At 32.0% G+C, this 23,525-nt stretch overlaps 4 protein-coding genes and 1 long non-coding RNA gene across 11 annotated transcripts; 2 read left to right on the forward strand and 3 right to left on the reverse strand.

Moving 5' to 3' along the window:
• Window positions 1–58: 58 nt before the first annotated feature.
• On the forward strand, window positions 59–7,069 carry LOC147764199 (tetratricopeptide repeat protein 1-like). Of its 3 annotated transcripts, XM_087002312.1 has the most exons (6): window positions 59–196; window positions 1,466–1,554; window positions 5,229–5,335; window positions 5,571–5,750; window positions 6,041–6,095; window positions 6,290–7,069. In XM_087002312.1, exons 4-6 carry the CDS (start codon window positions 5,652–5,654, stop codon window positions 6,412–6,414), a joined length of 279 nt encoding a protein of 92 aa, XP_086858438.1. In that variant the 5' UTR covers window positions 59–196; window positions 1,466–1,554; window positions 5,229–5,335; window positions 5,571–5,651; the 3' UTR covers window positions 6,415–7,069. The 3 variants fall into 3 exon arrangements, with proteins under 3 accessions (XP_086858438.1, XP_086858439.1, XP_086858440.1); XM_087002313.1 differs by lacking the exon at window positions 1,466–1,554; XM_087002314.1 differs by lacking the exons at window positions 59–196; window positions 6,041–6,095; window positions 6,290–7,069 and adding an exon at window positions 211–863 and having other exon boundaries at window positions 5,571–5,703.
• A 10-nt stretch (window positions 7,070–7,079) lies between these two features.
• Window positions 7,080–8,971, reverse strand: LOC147764200 (uncharacterized). The gene is made up of 5 exons (XM_087002329.1): window positions 8,944–8,971; window positions 8,658–8,807; window positions 8,327–8,476; window positions 7,721–7,777; window positions 7,080–7,536 (listed from the first exon to the last, which is right to left on the reverse strand). Exons 1-5 carry the CDS (start codon window positions 8,969–8,971, stop codon window positions 7,445–7,447), a joined length of 477 nt encoding a protein of 158 aa, XP_086858455.1. The 3' UTR covers window positions 7,080–7,444.
• Window positions 8,972–9,718: 747 nt separating this feature from the next.
• On the forward strand, window positions 9,719–20,444 carry LOC106175899 (tetratricopeptide repeat protein 1-like). Of its 4 annotated transcripts, none has more exons than XM_086999320.1 (5): window positions 9,719–9,860; window positions 18,239–18,327; window positions 18,911–19,096; window positions 19,393–19,447; window positions 19,642–20,444. In XM_086999320.1, exons 3-5 carry the CDS (start codon window positions 18,998–19,000, stop codon window positions 19,764–19,766), a joined length of 279 nt encoding a protein of 92 aa, XP_086855446.1. In that variant the 5' UTR covers window positions 9,719–9,860; window positions 18,239–18,327; window positions 18,911–18,997; the 3' UTR covers window positions 19,767–20,444. The 4 variants fall into 4 exon arrangements, with proteins under 4 accessions (XP_086855446.1, XP_086855447.1, XP_086855445.1 ...); XM_086999321.1 differs by lacking the exon at window positions 9,719–9,860 and adding an exon at window positions 13,774–13,865; XM_086999319.1 differs by lacking the exon at window positions 9,719–9,860 and adding an exon at window positions 14,009–14,097.
• Window positions 11,446–13,836, reverse strand: LOC106175964 (uncharacterized). Its single transcript, XR_015331743.1, has 2 exons — window positions 13,696–13,836; window positions 11,446–12,349 (listed from the first exon to the last, which is right to left on the reverse strand). It is a non-coding gene; the product is annotated as an uncharacterized LOC106175964 (long non-coding RNA).
• Window positions 20,445–20,580: 136 nt separating the features above from the next.
• LOC147764201 (uncharacterized) lies at window positions 20,581–22,004 on the reverse strand. Of its 2 annotated transcripts, XM_086999318.1 has the most exons (4): window positions 21,814–22,004; window positions 21,479–21,628; window positions 21,066–21,122; window positions 20,581–20,878 (listed from the first exon to the last, which is right to left on the reverse strand). In XM_086999318.1, the coding sequence occupies exons 1-4, from the start codon at window positions 22,001–22,003 to the stop codon at window positions 20,790–20,792; spliced, it is 486 nt and encodes a 161-aa protein (XP_086855444.1). In that variant the 5' UTR covers window position 22,004; the 3' UTR covers window positions 20,581–20,789. The 2 variants fall into 2 exon arrangements, with proteins under 2 accessions (XP_086855444.1, XP_086855443.1); XM_086999317.1 differs by lacking the exon at window positions 20,581–20,878 and having other exon boundaries at window positions 20,931–21,122.
• Window positions 22,005–23,525: the final 1,521 nt, after the last annotated feature.

A 23,525-nucleotide genomic window follows, 5' to 3' on the forward strand; every position in this document is an offset into this window, starting at 1 on the left:
TAATTGGCTGAAAGTTCGCTGAAGCTCGAGCGTTTACGTTTTTTTCCGCCTCCGACATAATGGAAAAGAGTGACGCCTGTTAAGTCTTTCACAATATTTGATCGGTTGTCAGGATTCCATATCCCGTAATGAGTGATGGGTGCTGGCAAATATACACTGTACATTTCATTACAAAATAGGCACGTTGCCAAAGATGGTATGTCTTTTTCTCTGTCAGAATTCTCTGATATTCTCGTTTTGTTCGTTCAAATATGGCAATATCCTGGGAATAATTTACACATGAAATTTAGCTTCTTTCATAATTATTTCAGAACTTCAAAACACAATTTTGAAAGCTACGAGGATTTAAAGCTATAAATTTGCGTACGTCTTTGACCTCATAACTACCAACCCGTAATTTTATTTATTTTTCAAATTTATATGGGATTTGCTTAGCAAAAAGTCATTTTGTAAGTCGGCATTATTTTAACAAAAGTGTTTTTTTTCCATGTACTTTAACTGTGTTTGCTCCATTTTGTTTTACTTCATCTTTGTTGAGGTTTTTTGTTCAGGAAAAAGACCCCTTTCACTCTTTTATATATCAGCATAATTTTAAAAAAAGCTTTTAAATATCTTGTAACACAGCTTCATGCAGACTTAAAGGGCCTAGCAATTAAATCTCAGAGTGGTTTTATTTTAAATCCTATAAAGGCCACTGTAAGGATGGCATGTGCGGTAGTTGGGGGAAACCATTAAGGTAGTATGAGGCTTTGCTTTCAAGTAGATCCACCATATTTGAGCCTTGAATCAGTTAGTCCTAGGATCAAACTGTATTGAATGCGGCCCTAGATCCAATTCAACATGCTGTGGGGGAAGCATGCATTGTAAGTGTAGTATTACAAATACTTGTCTTAGGTATTGCAGATTTTTGTTATGTTGTGTTTTTATGTGTAGTAAAACCAAATATGAAAACATTGTATTTCAAAAAAGTGCATGTAGGAATACAATATTAGAAAACAGAGGTTACCATAGCAATTTAAAGAAAAAATTATAAAAGAAAGATGCACAGATAGGTTAATTTTTATTTCAGTTATTTTAGCACTACAGTACCAGTACATTTTGAAATACTTTATATAAAAGCAAGACTTTTAGACTGGTCTTCTGCTCATTGGTTTTAATAGCAGTCAACATATTTATTAAAACTTTGATTCTCTTTACATTTGAGTTTTGTATTAATTAATCATCTCATTTTTGAGTTTTTGGTTTTATTGACAGAATTGGCAGCTCTGGCATGGATTTTTTTTTAAATATAAATTTAGGGTGTTCTTAAAATATTTCCTGCCAAAATTAATTCTTGATGCCCAAATCTGATTTCTGTCTACAAAGGAGAGTGGTGATGTGTTGTCAATAGGTGCTGTTGGTGAGAGCAAATGGGATTGCAAGTAAAGTGATAAGAAAAACACCATTTTTTACTTTTTGTTTTCAGCAAGCAGAGGAGAATAGACATCTATTTTCTTAAGATGAAGAAATGCAGATTGTCCTTAGAGCAGGGGATTCTGCAGGATTTGCATCACAGTAGGTCAACATTCCAAAACGTTGATCTGTAATTTGGTAATTTGGTCACCAATTTACAAGAAATTCAACTACAAATATACTGTCATTTCTAAATATTTCATAAGCCATCCAGCCTTTTTTTTTTTTTTTTTTTTTTTTTTTTTTGAAAAACATAAGTTGTCTATTGTTTTAAAGGAACACTGGATGGCTATCTGGGAAAAGTCTTGCCTTAGAGTCAATTTGATCTTTTTATATCTTGTAACACAGCTTCAGGTATAAGATAACAATATGTGGCCTCTTTCAGTCTCTTTAAATATAAAAATGTAGTGATTGTAGGCCGTCGCCGTCGTCGCTGTCGCCGTCGCTGTGCACTCAGCGATAACACGATAAGTGGAATACCGTTTTACATTTTGTATTCAAATTTACAGAACTGATGAATATTCATAATACGCAGGTCAAGTTCAAAAATCAGCATGATCGGGCCATTTTTAGGGAAGTTATGCTGTTTTTTCACTTTTTTTAGCATTATTATAACACCGATAACACGATAAGTGAAAAACATTCTTACTTTTTGGCTTGAAACTTATAAAGCTGATGAATATTCATAATATGTAGGTCAAGTTCGAAAATCAGAGTTATCGGGTCAATTTTATGGAAGTAATGCTGTTTTTTCACTTTTTTCAGCATATATGCAACACTGATAACACAATAAGTGAAAAAATGTTTTACCTTTTGGCTTGAAACTTACAGAATTGATGAATATTTATAATACGCAGGTCAAATTTGAAAATCAGCATGATCGGCCCATTTTAAGGGAAGTTATGCTGTTTTTTCACTTTTTTCAGCATATATGCAGCACTGATAACACAATATAAGATTAACAGATGGGCAAATTGTCATTATACTCACAGGACTGGTCAATGTTACTAAAACGTAGGATGAGTTGGAAAAGCAGCATAATCGTGCCATTATTTTAGATGTTATGCTGTTTTTTCACATTTCCTCAGATTCAATTGTTAGGCATGTTAACAGTCTCATTATTGAACTAATAAGATACGTAAAAGTGTTTGTTTGACATTTCCTGCATCTTTATAACATTGTTAGTTGATTATGTAAAAATGATGATAAACTTGTTATCGTGTATTATGTTATAAAGTGTCAAAAATGGAAATAAACTCATATCATTGCAGTTTGTCAGATTCAATCATCTACTATCTTCAGAATCTCAGAATGGAGGAAACTGGACATTTAAAATTGTTCTATTGATATTTTTCCTATGTCAACAATTTTCTTAGTTGTTCATTTAAAAATGACAGTAAATTGATTATTTTGTTATATGAAAAAAAGGTGTTGAAAATAGAAAGAAAATCAATTCAATACAGTTATCTCTTGTATACATTTTGGCATTTTGAAAGTGTGACTCTGAACTTCCATGGCCTTGAAGACCTTTCCATGGCACATTTTCTGTATATCCATGATACTTTTATTTTATTATTAAAAATTGATGGTCATTATGTTATATTGCATAAAAGTTGAAGAAAACCCTATTTTGGAAATGGCTGCCGTAATGACCATTAAGGAAAAACCATGTTACTTATGATACTCAAAGTTACTGAAAAGTTTCGTAAGACTGACGTGCAGTTTGTGTTGGAAAATCAGTGTGATTGTTTTCTGTTTTGGAAGCAATGCAGCTCTATAGAGTGCTATATGGGGCTACTGTTTATGGATGGTGGTAATTGTCCCTTGGGGTAGTCACAAGCTAAATTCAGAGCTATTAAATCATTTGCCTAATTAATTTCCAAGTGCCCATTAAATAAGATTACATAAAACACACGTTGAGATTTCCCAGTAAAGTCCCATAGGTTAAGCTCTCTTAACTGTGTTACATAATTAGGAATCTGTGATAATTATGCAGGTAAATGTTGTTTAATATTGCAAATAAGTTAACAAAAGAAAAAATAATTTGAATAACAGTGCCTTATTATCCTCAAACACATTGGGGTTATTCATATCATGTTATTACAGCAAGATTAAAAGTTTGAATAGCAGCTTTAATGGGATATTTTTGTTGTGTTTTCTTTTTAATTTATTTTTCAAACATTTCAAGCATTTTCAGCTCCCATCCACCTGAAGCTCTTCACATTTTCTGTATTTCCACATAAGCAGTTGCATTGGTTTTTATGTCTTTAAACATTATGTAATATTATTTTATGCACTGTCATCATTATTCAAATATTGGGATTTTCATTATGTGAATTTGGTCCTGAAACTGTAATCTTATTGCAGGGGCAGATTGAGACCATCTTCTGGGTCTTTCAGATTTTAAAGTTCACATTGATGGGTATCTGTTTTTTCTGTTGGAAGACCATCAAAAATGTAGGATGGATCAACAAAGATAATTTGGAATACTGTCAGAAAATATCCCTGGATCCGCTCCTGTTATGGACGATGTCACCTGTTGTGCATGATTAAAATTCAGTGTTGATTGACAGTGCTATTGTAGGCATGATTTATCATTGCATTAAAATTGACAAAATGAACCATTTTCTGCATTTTTATTTTCTGTTTTTGTCTGTACATTTGACAGCTTTGCTGCCTTGTTTTTTTGTTTTTTTTTTTTAACATAGGTTGTCTATTGTACTAAATGAACACTGGATGGCTATCTGGGAAAAGTCTTGCCTTAGAGTCAATTTGATCTTTTTACGTCTTGTAACACAGCTTCAGGTATAAGATAACAATATATGGCCTCTTTCAGTCTCTATAAATATAAAAATGTAGTGATTGTAGCTTGGATAAATGATTGACTGTTACAAGTAAATTAATGAATGCAATTTTTTACATGCTTTCTTTTATTCAAAATATAAATTATATATATGAAATATGCATGATTTGAGGAGAATTGACATCAGTATCATAAGTAATACAAATTCAGCAATTTATGTTGTAAAAAAAGAAATAATATTTAATGTTGTATATACTTTACATACTGTATATATGTATGCTATTCTATTTACATATGTACAAATATTATGAAACAAAATTACATGTTTATTATGTACAATTTGTACAAGCTCTTTCTGGAATGCTAATAAATTCCCTTCAAAACTGCAGTGAATGGATGCATATACATGTACATGGCTATTTGCTTATGCACAATGTCCAAGTGATTTTTCTCATACAGTTGTGAACAGTCATTTCAGTATTTGACTAGCTGTCGCAGCTTGGTCATCACCCAAAACTTAAATTTCTTCATCCTGCTAAGGCTATAAGGATGGGTGTCTTCCTGGGCTTGGACACTATATATCAAGGAAAAAGTTTATATGTAAAATGGGGCACATATTTTCTCTGTAAAGAATTTTATTAAGACATATTTATAGATCTTGATTATAATGCACTTGGGATGATTATAAAACCATCTAACTCACTTGTTACAACTTACTTTACATTCAAATCTGCCATCATCCAATTGAAAATAATTTAATTGTTTTATAAAATTTGAACACAATACCTTAATTCTCCCTCAGTAGATGTACCTAATTTTTCATCATCATCATCATCAAGATCAATTTCTACAAACCCTTGTGGGGAAAAAAGAAATGTTTGATTCGAAAATTTTGATTCTTGAAACATTTGAGTTTTGTATTAATCTTATCATTCACAGCAATAGTGGCAGTATTTATATTTTCTCATTCTAGGAAAGTTAAAAGAACTGGGGAACATGGTACTTAAGCCCTTAAAATGGAATGTCTACTGACAATTTCAAATCACAGCAAGATCCAAATACAGGACCATATTCTGTGCAGTAAATTTTTGAGTTATTATTATTATTGAAGTGTAGCAATTTCAGTTGATAGAATGATTTCCCTAGATTGGTTCACTATTTAAAATATATAATTTAAACAACATTTTATGACAAAGGCTGTGATAATTTTTCTTTGTTTAAAGGTTGTGTTCAATTTGGCATGCATTGATACAAGGTATGTATTAAGGGCGTTTTCTTTGAGGCATTTGAAATAAAAATCTCTTTTCGGAAACAGTACAAAAAGGCTATTGAAGACTGTACCAAAGCACTAGAACTTAATCCTTATTATCTCAAAGCACTTTTAAGGAGGGCAGAAATGTATGAAAAGACTGAAAAATTAGATGAGGCATTAGAGGATTACAAAAAAGTAATTGAAATGGATCCAACACAACATACTGCAAGGGAAGCATGTATTGTAAGTCTGGTATCATAAAAACGGTCTCAAATACTTTAGATTTGTGTTACATGGTTTTCTGTAATGTGTCAATGTGTAGTAAGTGAAATTTAAAAATGATGTTCATATATGTTTAAAAGCATCGCAATAGAAAAAAAATGCTAATAGTACTAAAGTGTAACAGTGCAATATTCACTTAAATTTAAAGATATTAAAATAATTACAAGTCAGCAAATTTTTTTTATTCATAAGAGAACTAATCAGTGAACTTTTGAATCTGATTGAATCTGTGTTTATTTTCATATCTTCAGCGATTGCCACAGCAAATTACAGAAAGAAATGAGAAAATGAAAGATGAAATGATAGGTAATTTATATCTTTCAGTCCTACATTTTGAAATATTTTACATTAAAGCAAAATCTTTTAGACTGGTCTTCTGCTCTTTGATTTCAATAAAAATCAACATATTTATTAAAAATTTGATTCTTGAAACATTTGAGTTTTGTATTCATCTTATCATTCAGAGCAATAGTGGAAGTATTTATATTTTCTCATTCTAGGAAAGTTAAAAGAACTGGGGAACATGGTACTAAAGCCCTTTGGAATGTCAACTGACAATTTCAAATTACAGCAAGATCCAAATACAGGATCATATTCTGTGCAGTTTCAACAAAATGCAAAATAGATTTTTAAAAAAATATCAAGGGTGGTGATCCTTTATACCACAAGTAAAAGTTTTCCATGTATTTATCCAGTCAGAAGAAGCTGCAATTAGAACTTTTCTAAAATAGAGAACGTAGCTGGCTTCATCATCCTTCAGATGGCTTAAATGGTTTAGCTCAGTAGCAAGGATTGTTCTGATATTTATCAACTTGTTTAAAAGGGTACCACACAGCAGATATTCTTAACATTAGCCAACAAAAAACTATAAAGGATAAAGATAAGAATTTGCTTGATTGGCAAAATGACTGCTCAGGCATGGTTTTTTTTAAATATTAATTTAAGGTGATTTTAAAATATTTTTTTCCAAAATGAAGCCTCGATGCCCATATCTTGTCTGTCTACATAAGGAAGCAGTGCTGTGTCATCAATAGGTGCTGATGGTGAGAGAAAATCTGATTGTAAATAGATTAAGACAAGGCGCCTTTTTAACTTTTAGAGCAAGCAGGAAAGAAAAGACATCTATTTATCCAAGAGAAAGAAATGCAGATTGTCCTTAGAGTACAATTCTTTTTATATCTGTTCGAGTTAAAGAAAACAATTTATGGCCTCATTCACAGTCTCATTTGAGTTGGTTGTAGTTCACTTGAATAAAAGACTGATTGCAACAATAAAACAATGCAATTTATTGTCTTTATGTGATTTCTTTATTATAAATAAAATTATATATATAAATGATATGTACATAACTTTTGACATAAATATAATAAATGTGTACAAATTAAGTAACTGATGCTGCAAAACAATAATAATGAACAATTTTTTATATATATTTACCATGGTATTCTATTTAACATATGTACAAACATGAAACAAAATTTCATGTTTACTATATACAACGTGAACAAGTAAAAGCTCTCAAGATTGTTCATAATGTCCATTGCAGTTAATGGGTGCATATACATGGGTGGCGTTTCATGTATGTACAGTGTTTAAGTTATTTTTTTCATTCAGTTTTTATGAAAAAAAAAAAAAGAAAAGGAAGAACAGTCAGTTTAGTAACGGATTAACTGTCTCAGCTTTGTGAGTATCCAATATTTTATTTTCTTCATCCTACTTAGTATAGCTTTCCTTTGGGGCTTGGACACTATATAAAGGAAAAGCATATATGTGAAATGAGGCTCATATTATCTCTTTGAAAAATTTCATTGAGGTATTCTCTTCACATCTTGATACTTATACACATACCAAATTTAGAACGGGAATGTTAAGAAGAATGGAAAAAAATTTACATTGAATTCTGCTAGTTGCTGAATAATGAAATAAAATACCTTTTCCCTCTGTAGTCGGAGCTAATTTTTCATCATCAAGAGGGATTTCTACAAATCCTGTGGAAAAATAAAAATTACTGTAAAGGCTTAATATCATGGTGCCGTATTAGAATTGTAGTTATATTTGTGTAAGGAAAGGATCTTTTCTATTAGAATACAATTTGTTAAATACGCTTTGCTTGGGTGAAAAAAAAAGTAGAATAACCTTTGCACTTCACAACATTTGAGTAGCTAACTGTCACTTAAGAAAAAAAAAGTTCTGAACAGTTTTGGGTTTCATATTTACCAGGGCCGTAGCCTGAGCAAAATGCCAGGGGGGGCAGTAAGCGGACACGAGGGGGCGAAGCCCCGGAGGGGGGAGGGTGTGTCCCCCTCCCACGATTGTTGAATGATTGTCTAGTGGCCATGAGTGCATTTTCTCACAGAATTGATACCAACTTTGCAATTATTTTTTTACCTTTGCGATTATTATTTATTTTTTTTTTTTTTTGCACCTCAAATCCCAGGAGGGGCAGCTGCCCCCCCTGCCCCCCCCCCCCCCCCCCCCCCCCCCCCCCGGAGGCTACGGCCCTGTTTACATGTTAGATTAAAGTCCTGATACTATACCTTGATCAATACCGCTTTCCTTTTCCCAAAATGTTCGACAGCCAAAGGTAGAATCTGTCTGCACAAACACAGCCTCTCTCTGTACCAGCTCTGGGACTAGAACACCACTGCTGGGTGTAAGTTTTCTCGGGTGATAGATGCCCTCCACAGCTGGAAAAAGGTAAAATCATGGAAATTTATGCTGTCTAAATACAAGCTATATTAATAAATGAATGGAAAGGGTCCATATCTGCTTTAGAAAAAACAATCATAAAAATTCCTTGTATCTCAGGCATTTGTTTTATACTATTTCCAACGCTGCAAATTTACAAACATGAAGGTAGGCTTTTACCTTGAAGTACACAGTCATCTTTTCCAAAACATGTACAGCAGCCATTTGTGGAAACTGCCTGTACAAATACATTGTCTTTTTGTTCCTGCTTTGGAACTAGAACAGCAACACTGGGTGTACTGTTTTGTGGATGGTAAATGCCCTTAAGGACTGGAAATGAAAAATAAATATTGATGTTAGATTCATTCATCTTTAATAACAGTACTAGTCATATCAAAAATAAAAGATGTACTTCTGATTGTGAAATACTTCAGATGCAAACAGTTGCCCATAGCTATTTTCTCACCTTTTTCATCACTCCATCTTTCTATCATTTCCATAACAAAGGACTCCAATTTTAACATTTTAAACTGAAAATGTTGAGAAAATAAAAAATAAAATAAAAAATTAAATAAACAAAAAATAAGAAAAAGAATAAATAATTTTTTTAAAAAATGAAAGAAAGTAAGAAAAAGAAAGACAGATAAAAATAATCAAACCAATGGATAACAATGAAAGCAAATATAAATGTTATGACAGATAATTGCAACTCGAACATTAAATTAAGGAAATCTAGGAAACTTTCAAAACGTACGTAAGATAAAACCCCAATCAAGGAAGTTTTCGATAAAAACAATTTATTTGGCTTGTCTTAATTTGGTGTTTATTTACTTTATTTACGAAGGTTCTTCTGCTGTTTTTTTTTTAATTTAATTTTGTTCAATTTTTTAAAACTTTCAAACGTCCAAAGCTGTAGATCTAAATGTCCGCGAGAAGTTTTTGCATATAGCCGTACGAAAATTTCTTTTGCCGATTTTTCGTAAAATGTATGCCCACATGCATAAAAAACATTTTAGAAGAAAAGTAACTGGCGTGATTTAATTACTCTAACATATAAAACATCATAAAAATATCATCGTCTTTGATTAAATGAAAATATCTTCCTGAATTTTTTCGATACTCACCTCGCTCATTGAAAAAATGCGCAAATCTGCCGCTTTTGTTGCTAGGCACGCTCTCCAATGTGATTGGCTGAAAGTTCGCTGAAACTCGAGCGTTTACGTTTTTCTCCGCCTCCAACATACATGCAATGGAAAAGAGTGACGCAGACGCCTGAAATATTTCACAATATTTGATCGGTTGTCAGGATTCCATATCCCGTAATGAGTGATGGGTGCTAGCAAATATACATTTCATTACAAAATAGGCACGTTGCCAAAGATGGTATGTCTTTTTCTCAGTCAGAATTCTCTGATATTCTCGTTTTGTTCGTTCAAATATGGCAATATCCAAGGAATAATTTACACATGAAATTAAGCTTCTTTCATTATCATTTTAGAACTTCAAAACACAATTTTGAAAGCTACGAGGACTTATATTTGCGTACGTCTTTGACCTCATAACTACCAACCCGTAATTTTATTTATTTTTCAAATTCACGTGGAATTTGCTGAGCAAAAAGTCATTTTGAAAGTCAGCTTTTACAAAAGTTGTCTTTTTTTTATGTACTTTAACTGTGTTCGCCCCATCAGTGCCAAACCGTATTTTTGTTCTACTTCATTTTTGGGTACTTTTGTAGTATATACCCCCCCCCCCCCCCCCCCACCCCCACTCTGTAACTTTCACTTTTCAAATAGTTTTTTACATTTTCCTGTTCATCTATGTCAAAACTGTTAAAATCAGTAGGACACATACTGTCGATGCGGAGTGATATAACGTCGTTTTCTCGCGCCAGGACGTAACGTCGGGCTCAAATTTTGTAAAAAATTAAACTTGGTCGAAAAATGGCTATATACTTTAAATAAATGCATACTTAGCAAGTCTAATACGATATTATGATTGTGGGGTATGTAGACTTCATATTCACGTAGCCTTCTACTGAAATTTTGTCGTTTAGAGTGAGCTTGCGTTCGTCAAAGTCGCACTGAGCGGTAAAATTTGACCTTGGCAACATCGTAACTTTGGCCACTATTCCTCAACTAGAGAGTGTGCGGGAAATTCCGGATAAGAGATAACGTATCTTTTAATCAATGTTGTATGTATAAAGAATTATTAAAATTCATCTTTGGAAACAAATGTTGCAGAATTTTTGTACCAAAAATCGTGCAAAATCCAGGTTTTTGCGTCATCCATGACCCAAGACGGGCCCAACTCGGCGTTTGTTTACATTTGCAGATGTACTTTATTTTGGCGATTATCACCGGTTATTTTGGATATTATTACAGTTTTCAATTGATAGTCAAACAATGCGTGTCAGTTTCATATCTAACTTGTAAATTTAATATTGTTGCACCTTCTTTTTCTATGCCCTACTACCGGTACATGTACTTTGCACGTTTCAATGTTACTTATGAAATTATGTTGGTAATTGAACATTTCTGAATCAAAAACTTAAGTTTAAAATAAAACAAAGTTGTTTTTCTTTATTTTGCTCAGACAAATTCATCGTTTCTTAAATGAATATTTTAAAGGGTTAACAACTGTTTGTATGAGATTCACATTTAAGAATAAATAGTGTAAAGAACCCATAGGAATACAATATATATATTCCATTTTACCACCAAAATGGTATTTTCACAATTATTTTGGAAACTGTTCTTGCCATCCAATCACATTGTGGCTGTACTCTGTAATAATCTTTTGAAATATTAAAATTAATTAAAAAATTACAGTACAGACTAATTTTGAATGTCAAAACTGAAATTGGTAACTATTGGTAAGAAGGGGGAAATTGTCATTTACTCCAGGAGAATCCATTTCGGGCTGATATGAACAGTTACCTCTTTTATAGTCAATAAAAAACAAAGGGTAAAAAAACAACAGGATATAATTTTATTTTCAAAACAATGGTACAAGTATACATGCACAGGAAGTCCATATGCATGGGCGCTAGTAAGTACACAAAGTATTTAGTTATACAAAGTGTGTAAAAATGTAAAATTAAAAAAATACATAAATAAAAACAAAAAATATTTCCAAAATTAATATAAAATTTTCACTTTCATTGCACTAGGTTGAACTTAATGACTTTCCTATTTTTTTTTTTTTTTTTTTTTGCTGAAGAAATTTTCATACATGTTCCGTCTTCAAATGCATTATCACAAAATATATAAGCTATCCTTTTAAGACTTAAAATAAGAGAAAAATATGATGATCACCAAGGACAATTTATGTCTTTATTCAAAACAGTTTCATATGCTTGTATTTGATATCTGATATTAAAATATGGGAATATGTAACTTGCTTCCTAAAAGGGCTCTACCTGTATTTGTGAACACCAGGCATTATATACTAGATATAAATGGATGTGGACTGTAAATATATTCAAAATACCTCTTTTACTATTTTGACATTTTTTTTTCTTTTTAAATTCTTGTTTGAATGTGAAAAGCAGTCTGGCTCCTGGGAGTACAATTAGAAAAAAATGTGTCCATAATAACACTTGTTTGCAACACTGCCATCCAATTATCTTAAAGAAATACCACCGAAGTCATATTTCTTTTTAAAAATTCAATTTTTAATGTTTCAAAAAATGTAAGTGCTGCCAAAGAATACTTTGATAACCAATTTTCACTAGGGCTTGGTGACAGTTTTTTAATATGACTAATAGGAATGCATGATAATGATGCAGCATATCATCGTGATCACTTTTCAGGGCACTTCAAAGCTTGGCAGAGATTCTGTAATATCTGAAAAAACTGTTCTTCTTTTATCTGGAAAAGAAAATCAGAATAAATTCAGAATTTACAATTCCATGCAACTAAAAGTAAAAACAATCTGTTTACACCCCTTTTCAATATATAGGTCAATTTAACATAAAAAAATTGACTAACAATGAGCGAGGGTCGGAAGATATGTCCAAGTGGTACTTAACTAACACAAGTCTAGGAACTCACATAATAAAATAATAAATACTGGCTTTATCTTTTTTCATACAGAATCTTAGAACCATATGACATTCTCCAATAGATCTACTTCATTTTAACTTAAGTAAAAAATCTACAACTTCAACAGTAAGCGAGTATGGTGTATAAATGTCTCAACTTTCATTTTCATACCTGTACTAGCAAGTCATTGATTTTGAAATTTTCAATGATTTATAAAATAAACCCTACACTTTCAAATGGACCTTTATACTAACAAGGCAGCAAAGCTGTCAAATGTACAGACAAAAAACAGAAAATAAAGATGCAAACAAGCCAAAAGGTAAAATGGTTTTCCATTTATGGTGTTATCGGTGCTGTATATATGCTGAAAAAAGAGAAAAAATAGCCTTAATTCACTAAAAATGACACAATCACGCTGATTTTCGAACTTGACCTGAGTATTATGAATATTCATCAGTTCTGTAAGTTTCAAGCCAAAAGAAAAAACAGTTTTCCACTTATGGTGTTATCAGTAAAAGTGCACGGCGACGACGGCGACGACAGACGCAGATGACGGCTATATGTACAGACACATCTGTGTCTGTACATAAAAATGAGTGTTAACTGATCATGAAAAAAGCTCATAGTACATAAATACTTCTACCATTCTAAATGTATATACAAACATCTTTTTCCTTACATCAATGTTAGAAAGTTTTTAAATTTTTATCAGCCTGAAAAAAAGACAAGGGAAATGTTAAATCTTGCCAAATACTCCCCTGATCTATTGCTAATTATTACAAATAAAAGGTGATGTATTCATAATTCAATCAATATATACAACTCTCAAGCACATTATCTATGCTTCACATGACAGGTGCTCGCAATGCTACGTTATACAGCTACAGTACACGTACGTACTAATTAAGGCACATATGTCGTTATGTAATATTAGTATTCTAAATAACACTAGATCAAAAGTTATTATTAAACTGAACTGTAGTCGGAGTTAGATTACTCTGAATGAGCCTGCGTCGGTCACACGGTGCACATTTTAACAACAAATCTACAAGATACAATGTATAACAAATGTGTTTGATTATGTACAGTATGTAGTGGAGCGAAACTAGCACATTTCTCGTAATAAAAAACATTAATATATATTTTAAAATCTAAATAATTTGCATACGTACCTGATAATGAGTCTCTGACATGCTATAAATATGTGGGTTCCATATTTCAGCAAGGATAAAAATCATAACTTGCCGCACAACCTACTTCACCTGTCCCTGCCTCGTGGTAAATTGCGGGGTTTCGTTGGAAAGCACCTCAGTTCACCTCTCGTTTAGTGGGCGGGATTTCGGTAAATTTACTAAATTTGTATTAAGTTTTTGGTCTTTGATAAAAGAAATGTTTATTCTGTTTCTTAAACTTATATTTGACTTAATATGGGTCTATAAAGGTGCTTTTTAGCACCCAAATCTGCGCGTCACATGATTTGTATCACATGACTTTTTTGAACTTCCACAGTTCAAGGTCAAAAAAATACTGTCGTAGCAAGTTATGGAACATCATTGCTTTGCGTGAAAATTGAGGTTAGTCACTAACTTTTTTGGATGAATAAACGTAATTTTAAGTTCGGGAAATGAATGAGATGTGCACTCTTATCGGAGGTGCCTCAGGGGAGAAATTTTGCTCTGTTTTTTCACAACTTTTCGGATTTTCTGTCGAGACTTCTTAACCAGAGAGTGTGCGGGAAATTCCCTTCAAAATCGAAAACCTGGATATATATTCGACCATTTTATTAATTTTAAGCCAATTTCGTATTTGGAAACAATTTCCTTGCAATATAGTCCCTCGCTATACAAAAGCATTTTCGGACACGTAAAATTTTCAGTTTTCTTGATTCGGAGAGAAATAATTGTAACTCTGTACAGTGCATTGACAAAAGCTTACAGTTTTTCAATAGACGGATAACTCCTCGTTTAGTCTCTAAAATATGGAAAGTCAATTCACTGTAGTTTTTTCGCACAGTTTATTTATTTCAGACGTACGCATTTTTCATCGCGCCGCTTTTTTGGCGCTATTTCGTGACGCGGATGTACCAAAAAATCCATGACGTTTCAAATCACACCTAAATCCTGACAGTATGTGTCCTACTGAAATAGAATGTTTTTGTAAATACCTGTGGTCTTGACTGCAAGATGCATGGTAGATTTTCACATTGTATTTCAATGGGCTGGATTAAACTTGATTAAAACTCGAAAAAAGACCACAGGTAATTATTTAAACAGCTTTGACATAGATGAACAAGTAAATGTAAAATATTATGAAAATCTGCTTGAAAAGTGAAAGTTACAGGGTGGGGGGGGGTATACTTCAAAAGTACCCATTTTTGTTGAGGTTTTTTGTTCAGGAAAAAGACCCCTTTCACTCTTTTATATATCAGCATAATAAAAAAAGCTTTAAAATATCTTGTAACACAGCTTCATGTAGACTTAAAGGGCCTAGCAATTAAATCTCAGAGTGGTTTTATTTTATCTTTAAATCCTATATAGGCCACTGTAAGGATGGCATGTGTGGTAGGTGGGGGAAACCATTAAGGGAGTATGAGGCTTTGCTTTCAAGTAGGTCCACCATATTTGATCCTTGAAACAGTTAGTCCTAGGATCAAACTGTATTGAATGCGGCCCTAGATCCAATTCAACATGCTGTGGGGGAAGCATGCATTGTAAGTGTAGTATTACAAATACTTGTCTTAGGTATTGCAGATTTTTGTTATGTTGTGTTTTTATGTGTAGTAAAACCAAATATGAAAACATTGTATTTCAAAAAAGTGCATGTGGGAATACAATATTAGAAAACAGAGGTTACCATAGCAATTTGAAGAAAAAATTATAAAAGAAAGATGCACTGATAGGTTAATTTTTATTTCAGCTGAGTTATTTTAACACTACAGTACCAGTACATTTTGAAATACTTTATATAAAAGCAAAACTTTTAGACTGGTCTTCTGCTCATTGATTTTAATAGCAGTCAACATATTTATTAAAACTTTGATTCTCTTTACATTTGAGTTTTGTATTAATTAATCATCTCATTTTTGAGTTTTTGGTTTTATTGACAGAATTGGCAGCTCTAGCATGGATTTTTTTAAAATATAAATTTAGGGTGTTCTTAAAATATTTCCTGCCAAAATAAATTCTTGATGCCCTTTGCTTACGAAACTGGCCAGTTATCGGTGACGCAAAAACAAGGCATAATCACTTGCCTCCCGAAGGGAGATAAACCACGCCACTTTCTTAAAAACTGGCGCCCCATATCACTTCTCAATACTATATACAAGATCGCCTCGGGTTCGATAGCTGCTAGGGTAAAACTAGTGTTAGATAAATTAATATATCCGGAACAAACCGGTTTCATGGCTGGCAGATATATCGGAGAGAACACGCGACTTATATACGATGCAATGCAGTATACTGAGGAAGAAAATATTCCTGGGTTACTGTTATTAATTGACTTTGAAAAGGCATTCGATTCCTTGTCTTGGTCATTCATTCAAAAGGTTCTGACCTTTTTTAACTTTGGTGATTCAGTCAGGAGATGGGTATCATTGTTCTACAATGACATCTCTGCTACAATAAATCAAGGGGGGAATATGTCGGAATTCTTTAAAATTAATAGAGGATGCCGTCAGGGGGATCCCCTCTCACCCTATCTCTTTATTCTATGCGCCGAAATATTGGCGGCGTTTATAAGAAACAATGACAATATAAAGGGTATTAATATAGGTGCAAAAGAATTAAAAATTTCATTATATGCAGATGACACTACTCTTATACTTGACGGGAGTGAAAAGTCACTGAATGAATGTATGTTTGTCTTGGATAAATTTTCGAAGATCTCCGGTCTGCATATTAATCTCTCTAAAACTGAAGTTATATGGATTGGGTCAAAGCGATACTCTAAAGATATCCTCTGCCCAAAATATAGATTAGATTGGGGAAAAACTAGTTTCAAAATGCTAGGGATAGAATTTGACGTAGATTTAGGTAAGATAACGAAGCAAAATATGGAGACCAAATTAACTTCCATGAAAAAAATATTTAATCAGTGGAGAGTAAGAAATATAACACCAATTGGTAAAATAACAGTAATAAAAACATTAGCCTTGCCGGTATTGAATCATATATTTATATCGCTCCCAAACCCAGAGGAAAAACAGATTAAAGAATTAGAAAAGTGTCTTTTTTCTTTTCTTTGGAATAATAAACCTGATAAAATTAAAAGAAATATCATTATAAGAGATTATAAAGCTGGGGGCTTGAGGATGGTAAGCGTGAGGCATTTTATAAAATCGTTAAAAATTCCGTGGGTAAGAAGACTTATGTTCGAAAATAAAGAATGGAAAAATATTATATCTAAATATGTAGACACTGAAAAACTAATCACATGTGGTACAGAATATATCTCAAAAATCTTGAAAAACATAAAAAATAGATTCTGGATTGATGCCTTAGCAGCCTGGAAAGAACTTTGTGGTACAATAATGGCCAATAAAATCAAGGATTTTGGTAACATTCCACTCTTTCTAAATGAAAATATACTTATTGGAAATAAACCTGTCTTCTATACATCGTGGTACGACAAAAACATTAGATTTGTTAATGATTTACTCCTGGACTCTGGAGAGTTCTATGACTTCACTGAGTTCAGGGACATCCACGGTATTGACACAAATTTTGTCGAATACCATGGAATTATCTCAGCCATAAAAGAATGGCTTGGTGGTATTCCTGAAAAATTAAGTAAAATTGCCACTCCTTTAATTCCTGATCATATATTGTTGCTGTCAGGTTGTTCAAAAGGCTCAAAGATTTATTATAAAACTTTAAGTAAAGTAGGTGTTCTTGAGATGTCAAAAGGTATGAATAAATGGAAGGAGTTGTTAAATTTGGAGGAAAATGAATGCCCGAAGATTTTCGAACTTCCTTTCACAATAACAAAAGATTCAAAGCTTCACTGGTTCCAATTTCGAATTAATCATAATATCCTTACCACAAATTCACTGCTTTTCAAATACAAAATGGTCGATAGCAGTATATGTTCCCTTTGCAAAGGAGCTGAAGAAACAACTGAGCATTTATTCTGGAATTGTGCGGTTACCCAAAAATTATTGACCGATTTGGAAGAATATATATTATCTAATACTCAACTTACTCTACCTGTCTCAAAAAGGAATTGCTTAGTCGGCTCTACGAGCCTCTCTCCAATTATTAATCTCATTATGTTGCAATTTAAATTTTATATTTATTTAAGAAGATGTTCACAGGGTAAACCAACATTAGGAGGTTTGATTTCATCGCTTAGATATCTGGTGAAAACAGATAAGTCAATCTGTCAGTACAATTCAAATATAATTAAGTTATTTTCAATTTGAAGATTTAGCGTACGACGATGTAATTAACTAAAAAGTGTTATATAGTATAACATCTCTTATGTGTGAGTGTGTGAGCGAGTGTCTGTTTGTTTGTATTTGTATTGTCATGTTTTCTTGATGTATTGTGTCAATAAAAAAAAAAAAAAAAAAAAAAAAAAAAAATTCTTGATGCCCAAATCTGATTTCTGTCTACAAAGGAGAGTGGTGATGTGTTGTCAGTAGGTGCTGTTGGTGAGAGCAAATGGGATTGCATGTAAAGTGATAATAAACTCACCATTTTTACTTTTTGTTTTCAGCAAGCAGAGGAGAATAGACATCTATTTTCTTAAGATGAAGAAATGCAGATTGTCCTTAGAGCAGGGGTTTCTGCAGGATTTGCATCACAGTAGGTCAACATTCCAAAACGTTGATCTGTAATTTGGCAATTTGGTCGCCAATTTACAGGAAATCCAAGTCATCCAGCCTTCTTTGAAAAACATAGGTTGTCTATTAAGTCCATAGGCCAACTAAATGAACACTGGATGGCTATATATGAAATATGCATGATATGAGGAGAATTGACATCAGTATTATAAGTAATACAAATTCAGCAATTTATGTTGTAAAAAAAAAAATACTTTACATACTGTATATATGTAGGCTACTCTATTTACATATGTACAAATATTATGAAACAAAATTACATGTTTATTATATACAACTTGTACAATTGTAAAATTGAGTACATTTCACTTGGGATGATTATAAAACCATTTAACTCACTTGTTACAACTTACTTACATTTAAATCTGCCATCACCTAATTGAAAATAATTTACTATTTTTTTTATAAAATTTGAACACAATACCTTAATTCTCCCTCAGTAGATGGACCTAATTTTTCATCAAGATCAATTTCTACAAACCCTGGTGGGAAAAAAGAAATATTTGATTCGAAAATTTTGATTCTTGAAAAAAATCTCTTTTCAGAAACAGTACAAAAAGGCTATTGAAGACTGTACCAAAGCACTAGAACTTAATCCTAATTATCTCAAAGCACTTTTAAGGAGGGCAGAAATGTATGAAAAGACTGAAAAATTAGATGAGGCATTAGAAGATTACAAAAAATTAATTGAAATGGATCCAACACAACATACTGTGAGGGAAGCATGTATTGTAAGTCTGGTATCATAAAAACAGTCTCAAATACTACATATTTGTGTTACATGGTTTTCTGTAATGTGCCCATGTGTAGTAAGTGAAATATTAAAATGGTGGTCATATATGTTTAAAAGCATTGCAAATTTGCAATAGAAAAAATGCGAATAGTACTAAAATGTAACAGTGCAATATTTAATTAAATTTAAAGATATTAAAATAATTACAAGTCAGCATATTGTTTTTATTCATAAGAGAACTAATCAGTGAACTTTTGAATCTGATTTAATCTGTGTTTATTTTCATCTCTTCAGCGATTGCCACAGCAAATAACAGAAAGAAATGAGAAAATGAAAGATGAAACGATAGGTAATTTTCATCTTTCAGTCCTACATTTTGAAATATTTTACATTAAAGCAAAATCTTTTAGACTGGTCTTTTGCTCTTTGATTTTAATAAAAATCAACATTTTTATTAAAAATTTGATTCTTGAAACATTTGAGTTTTGTATTCATCTTATCATTCAGAGCAATTGTCAAAGTATTTATATTTTCTCATTCTAGGAAAGTTAAAAGAACTGGGGAACATGGTACTAAAGCCCTTTGGAATGTCTACTGACAATTTCAAATTACAGCAAGATCCAAATACAGGATCATATTCTGTGCAGTTTCAACAAAATGCAAAATAGATTGAAAAAATATCAAGGGTGGTGATCCTTTATACCACAAGTACAAGTTTACCAGGTATTGGTCCAGTCAGAAGCTGCAATTAGAACTTTTCTAAAATAGAGAATGTAGCTGGCTTCATCATCCTTCAGATGCCTTAAATGGTTTAGCTCAGTAGCAAGATTATTCTGATATTTATCAACTTGTTTAAAGGGGTACCACACAGCAGATATTCCTAACATAAGCCAACTAAAAACTATAAGGGATAAAGACATAAGAATTTGCTTGATAGGCAAAATGACTGCTCAGGCATGGGTTTTTTTTTAAATATTAATTTAAGGTGATTTTTAAATATTTCCTGCCAAAATGAAGTCTTGATGCCTATATCTTGTCTATCTACATAAGGAAGCAGTGCTGTGTCATCAATAGGTGCTGATGGTGAGAGAAAATCTGATTGTGAATAGAGTAAAACAAGACGCCTTTTTAACTTTTTGAGCAAGCAGGAAGGAAAAGACATCTATTAACCCAAGAGAAAGAAATGCAGATTGTCCTTATTTTAGAGTACAATTCTTTTTATATCTGTTCGAGTTAAAGAAAACAATCTATGGCCTCATTCATTCGATGTCTCTTTTGAGTTGGTTGTAGTTCACTTGGATATAAGACTGATTGCAACAATAAAATAATGCAATTTGTTGTCTTTATATGATTTCTTTATCATAAATATATATACATATGTGATATGTACATAACTTTTCACATAAATATAATAAATGTGTACAAATTAAGTAACTGATGCTGCAAAACAAATAATAATAATAACGAACAACTTTTTATATATATTTACCATGGTATTCTATTTACATATGTACAAACATGAAACAAAAAATTCATGTTTACTATATACAACCTGAACAAGTAAAAGCTCTCAAGATTGTTCATAATGTCCATTACAGTTAATGGGTGCATATACATGGGTGGTTTTTCATGCATGCACAAGGTCCAAGTTATTTTTTCATACAGTTTTTATGAAAAAAAAAATAGTCATTTTAGTGCTTCATTAACAGTCGTAGCTTTGCCATCAACCAAGATTTTAATTTTTTCACCCTGCTAAGGATGGTAGTCCTGGGCTGGGACACTGTATATAAAGGAAAAGCATATTTGTGAAATGAGACACAAATTATCTCTTTAAAAAATTTCATTGAGGTATACTATTCACATTTTGATATTTATACAGATACCAAATTTAGAACGGGAAAGATTAAGAAGAATGGAAAAAAATTTACATTGAATTCTGCTAGTTGTTGAATAATGAAATAAAATACCTTTTCCCTCTGTAGTTGGAGCTAAGTTTTCATCATCAAGAGGGATATCTACAAATCCTGTGGAAAAACAAAAATTATTGTCAAGGCGAAATATCATGGTGCCGTATTAGAATTGTAGTTGTATTTGTGTAAGGAAGGGATCTTTTCTATTACTATACAATATGTTAAATATGCTATGCTTGGGTGAAAAAAAAAAGTAGAATAACCTTTGCACTTCACAACATTTGAGTAGCTAACTGTCGTTTAAGAAAAAAATGTGAACAGTTTTGGATTTCATATTTGCTTGTACGCCGTTAAGCCCTGAGACTTTACCTTGATCAATACTGCTTAGTAGCTAACTGTCATTTAAGAAAAAAATGTGAACAATTTTGGGTTTCATATTTACATGTTAGACTAAAGTCCTGATACTCTACCTTGATCAATACTGCTTTCCTTTTCCCAAAATGTGCGACAGCCAAAGGTAGAATCTATCTGCACAAACACAGCCTCTCTCTGTACCCGCTCTGGGACTAGAACACCGCTGCTGGGTGTAAGTTTTCTCAGGTGATAGATGCCCTCCACAGCTGAAATAAGGTAAAATCATGGAAATATTTGCTGTTAAAATACAAGCTATATTAATAAATGAATGGAAAGGATCCATATCTGCATTTGAAAAAAAAACAATCATAAAGAATTCATTTTATCTCAGGCATTTGTTTTATACTATTTCCAATGCTGAAAATTTACAAACATGAAGGTAGGCTTTTACCTTGAAGTACACAGTCATCTTTTCCAAAAAATGTACAGCAGCCATTTGTGGAAACTGCCTGTACAAATACATTGTCTTTTTGTTCCTGCTTTGGAACTAGAACAGCAACATTGGGTGTACTGTTTTGTGGATGGTAAATGCCCTTAAGGCCTGGAAATGAAAAATAAATATTGATGTTAGATTCATGCATCTTTAATAACAGTCATATCAAGAATAAAAGATGTGCTTCTGATTTTGAAAACCTTCACATGCAAACAAATGCCCCTAGCTATTTGCTCACCTTTTTCATCACTCCATCTTTCTATCATTTCCATAACAAAGGACTCCAATTTTAACATTTTAAACTGAAAATGTTGAGAAAATAAAAAACTAAATAAAAAATCATATAAACAATAACACCCTAACAAAAAATAAGAAAAAGAATGAATAATTTTTTTAATGAAAGAAAGTAAGAAAAGGAAGGACAGAAAAAAATAATTAAACCAATGAATAACAATGAAAGCAAATATAAATGTTATGACAGATAATTCCAACTCGAAGTGGCAGTTGGATTCCTGTTTGGGTAAGAGTAAAAGAAATCTAGGAAACTTTCAAAACATATGATAAAAACCCCATTCAAGAAATTTTTCAATAAAAACAATTATTTGGCTTGTCCTCATTTGGTGTTTATTTATTTCATTTTTGAAGGTTCTTCTGCTTTTTTTTTTTTTTTTTTTTTTTTTTTTTTTTTTTTTTTTTAAGATAAAATGGAGCTCAAATGAGTTAACATGAGAATGTGGGATACACACTGGCGAAAAACATCAAGGATAAATGGTGCTTTTTGTATTAAATTTTGTTCACTTTCAAACTTTCAAACTTTCTAAAAGCATTTTGAATCATTCAGTTATATATTCCATTTCATACTTCAACAATAAAGCTCAGAAATAGCCTTTTACGTAAGGCTCATAACATATATGGTATTGTCCATACGGTTAGCGTGCAGTTCATTTCTATCAATGGAAAACTTGGAATCATGATAAATGAAGAAAAATTAACCACTTTTTGACAGAATAAAGTGTCCAAGAAGCAAAATGAGATTGCAATACAGATAAATTTATCAAAAAATAAATGTTTTTAATTTACTAATTATTCAATTTAATGTTTTTTAACATGCAAATCAAAATAATGTACGTTTTGAATCCAGAAATTGGCGGCCATTTTGGATTTTTATACCCTGAACAAAATCTCAAAACAATTTAAATTATTCAGTCATACATTTCATACCATGACCTGTGCAATAAATCCTCCATTAAGTAGTCTGAGATGTTTTATACTGAGAAAGGCTTGTTGACATATCAAAACAAAAAGCCCATTTTATGTGGTGGCCATCTTGGATTAGAGCCATCTGTGTTCAAATGTACAATTTTGTGATAAATTAACTGTTAAAAATTAAAAATATAGACTTCAACTTATTCAAATACATCAAAACATGTAAAATATTCCCAATTTTTGGTTAATAAAAAAAAAATCAAATTTAGGTATTTGTATTTTTTCACAAAAAGTAAGGAAAATGGCCGCCATCTTGGATTCAGTCGCCATCTTGAAAAATGTAAAGTGCCTGAAAAATCAAAGAAGGCCAAAGTACTTGTGATCAGTGCAAATTTTGATAATATTAAGTTGTTAAGTAACTTTTAAATCAATTTTTGTATTTACAGTTGACACATGAATTTACT

Source organism: Lingula anatina, chromosome 1 (genome assembly GCF_051362555.1).
Source record: "Lingula anatina isolate TDL-2025a chromosome 1, LinAna3.0, whole genome shotgun sequence".
Lineage (NCBI taxonomy): Eukaryota > Metazoa > Brachiopoda > Lingulata > Lingulida > Lingulidae > Lingula > Lingula anatina.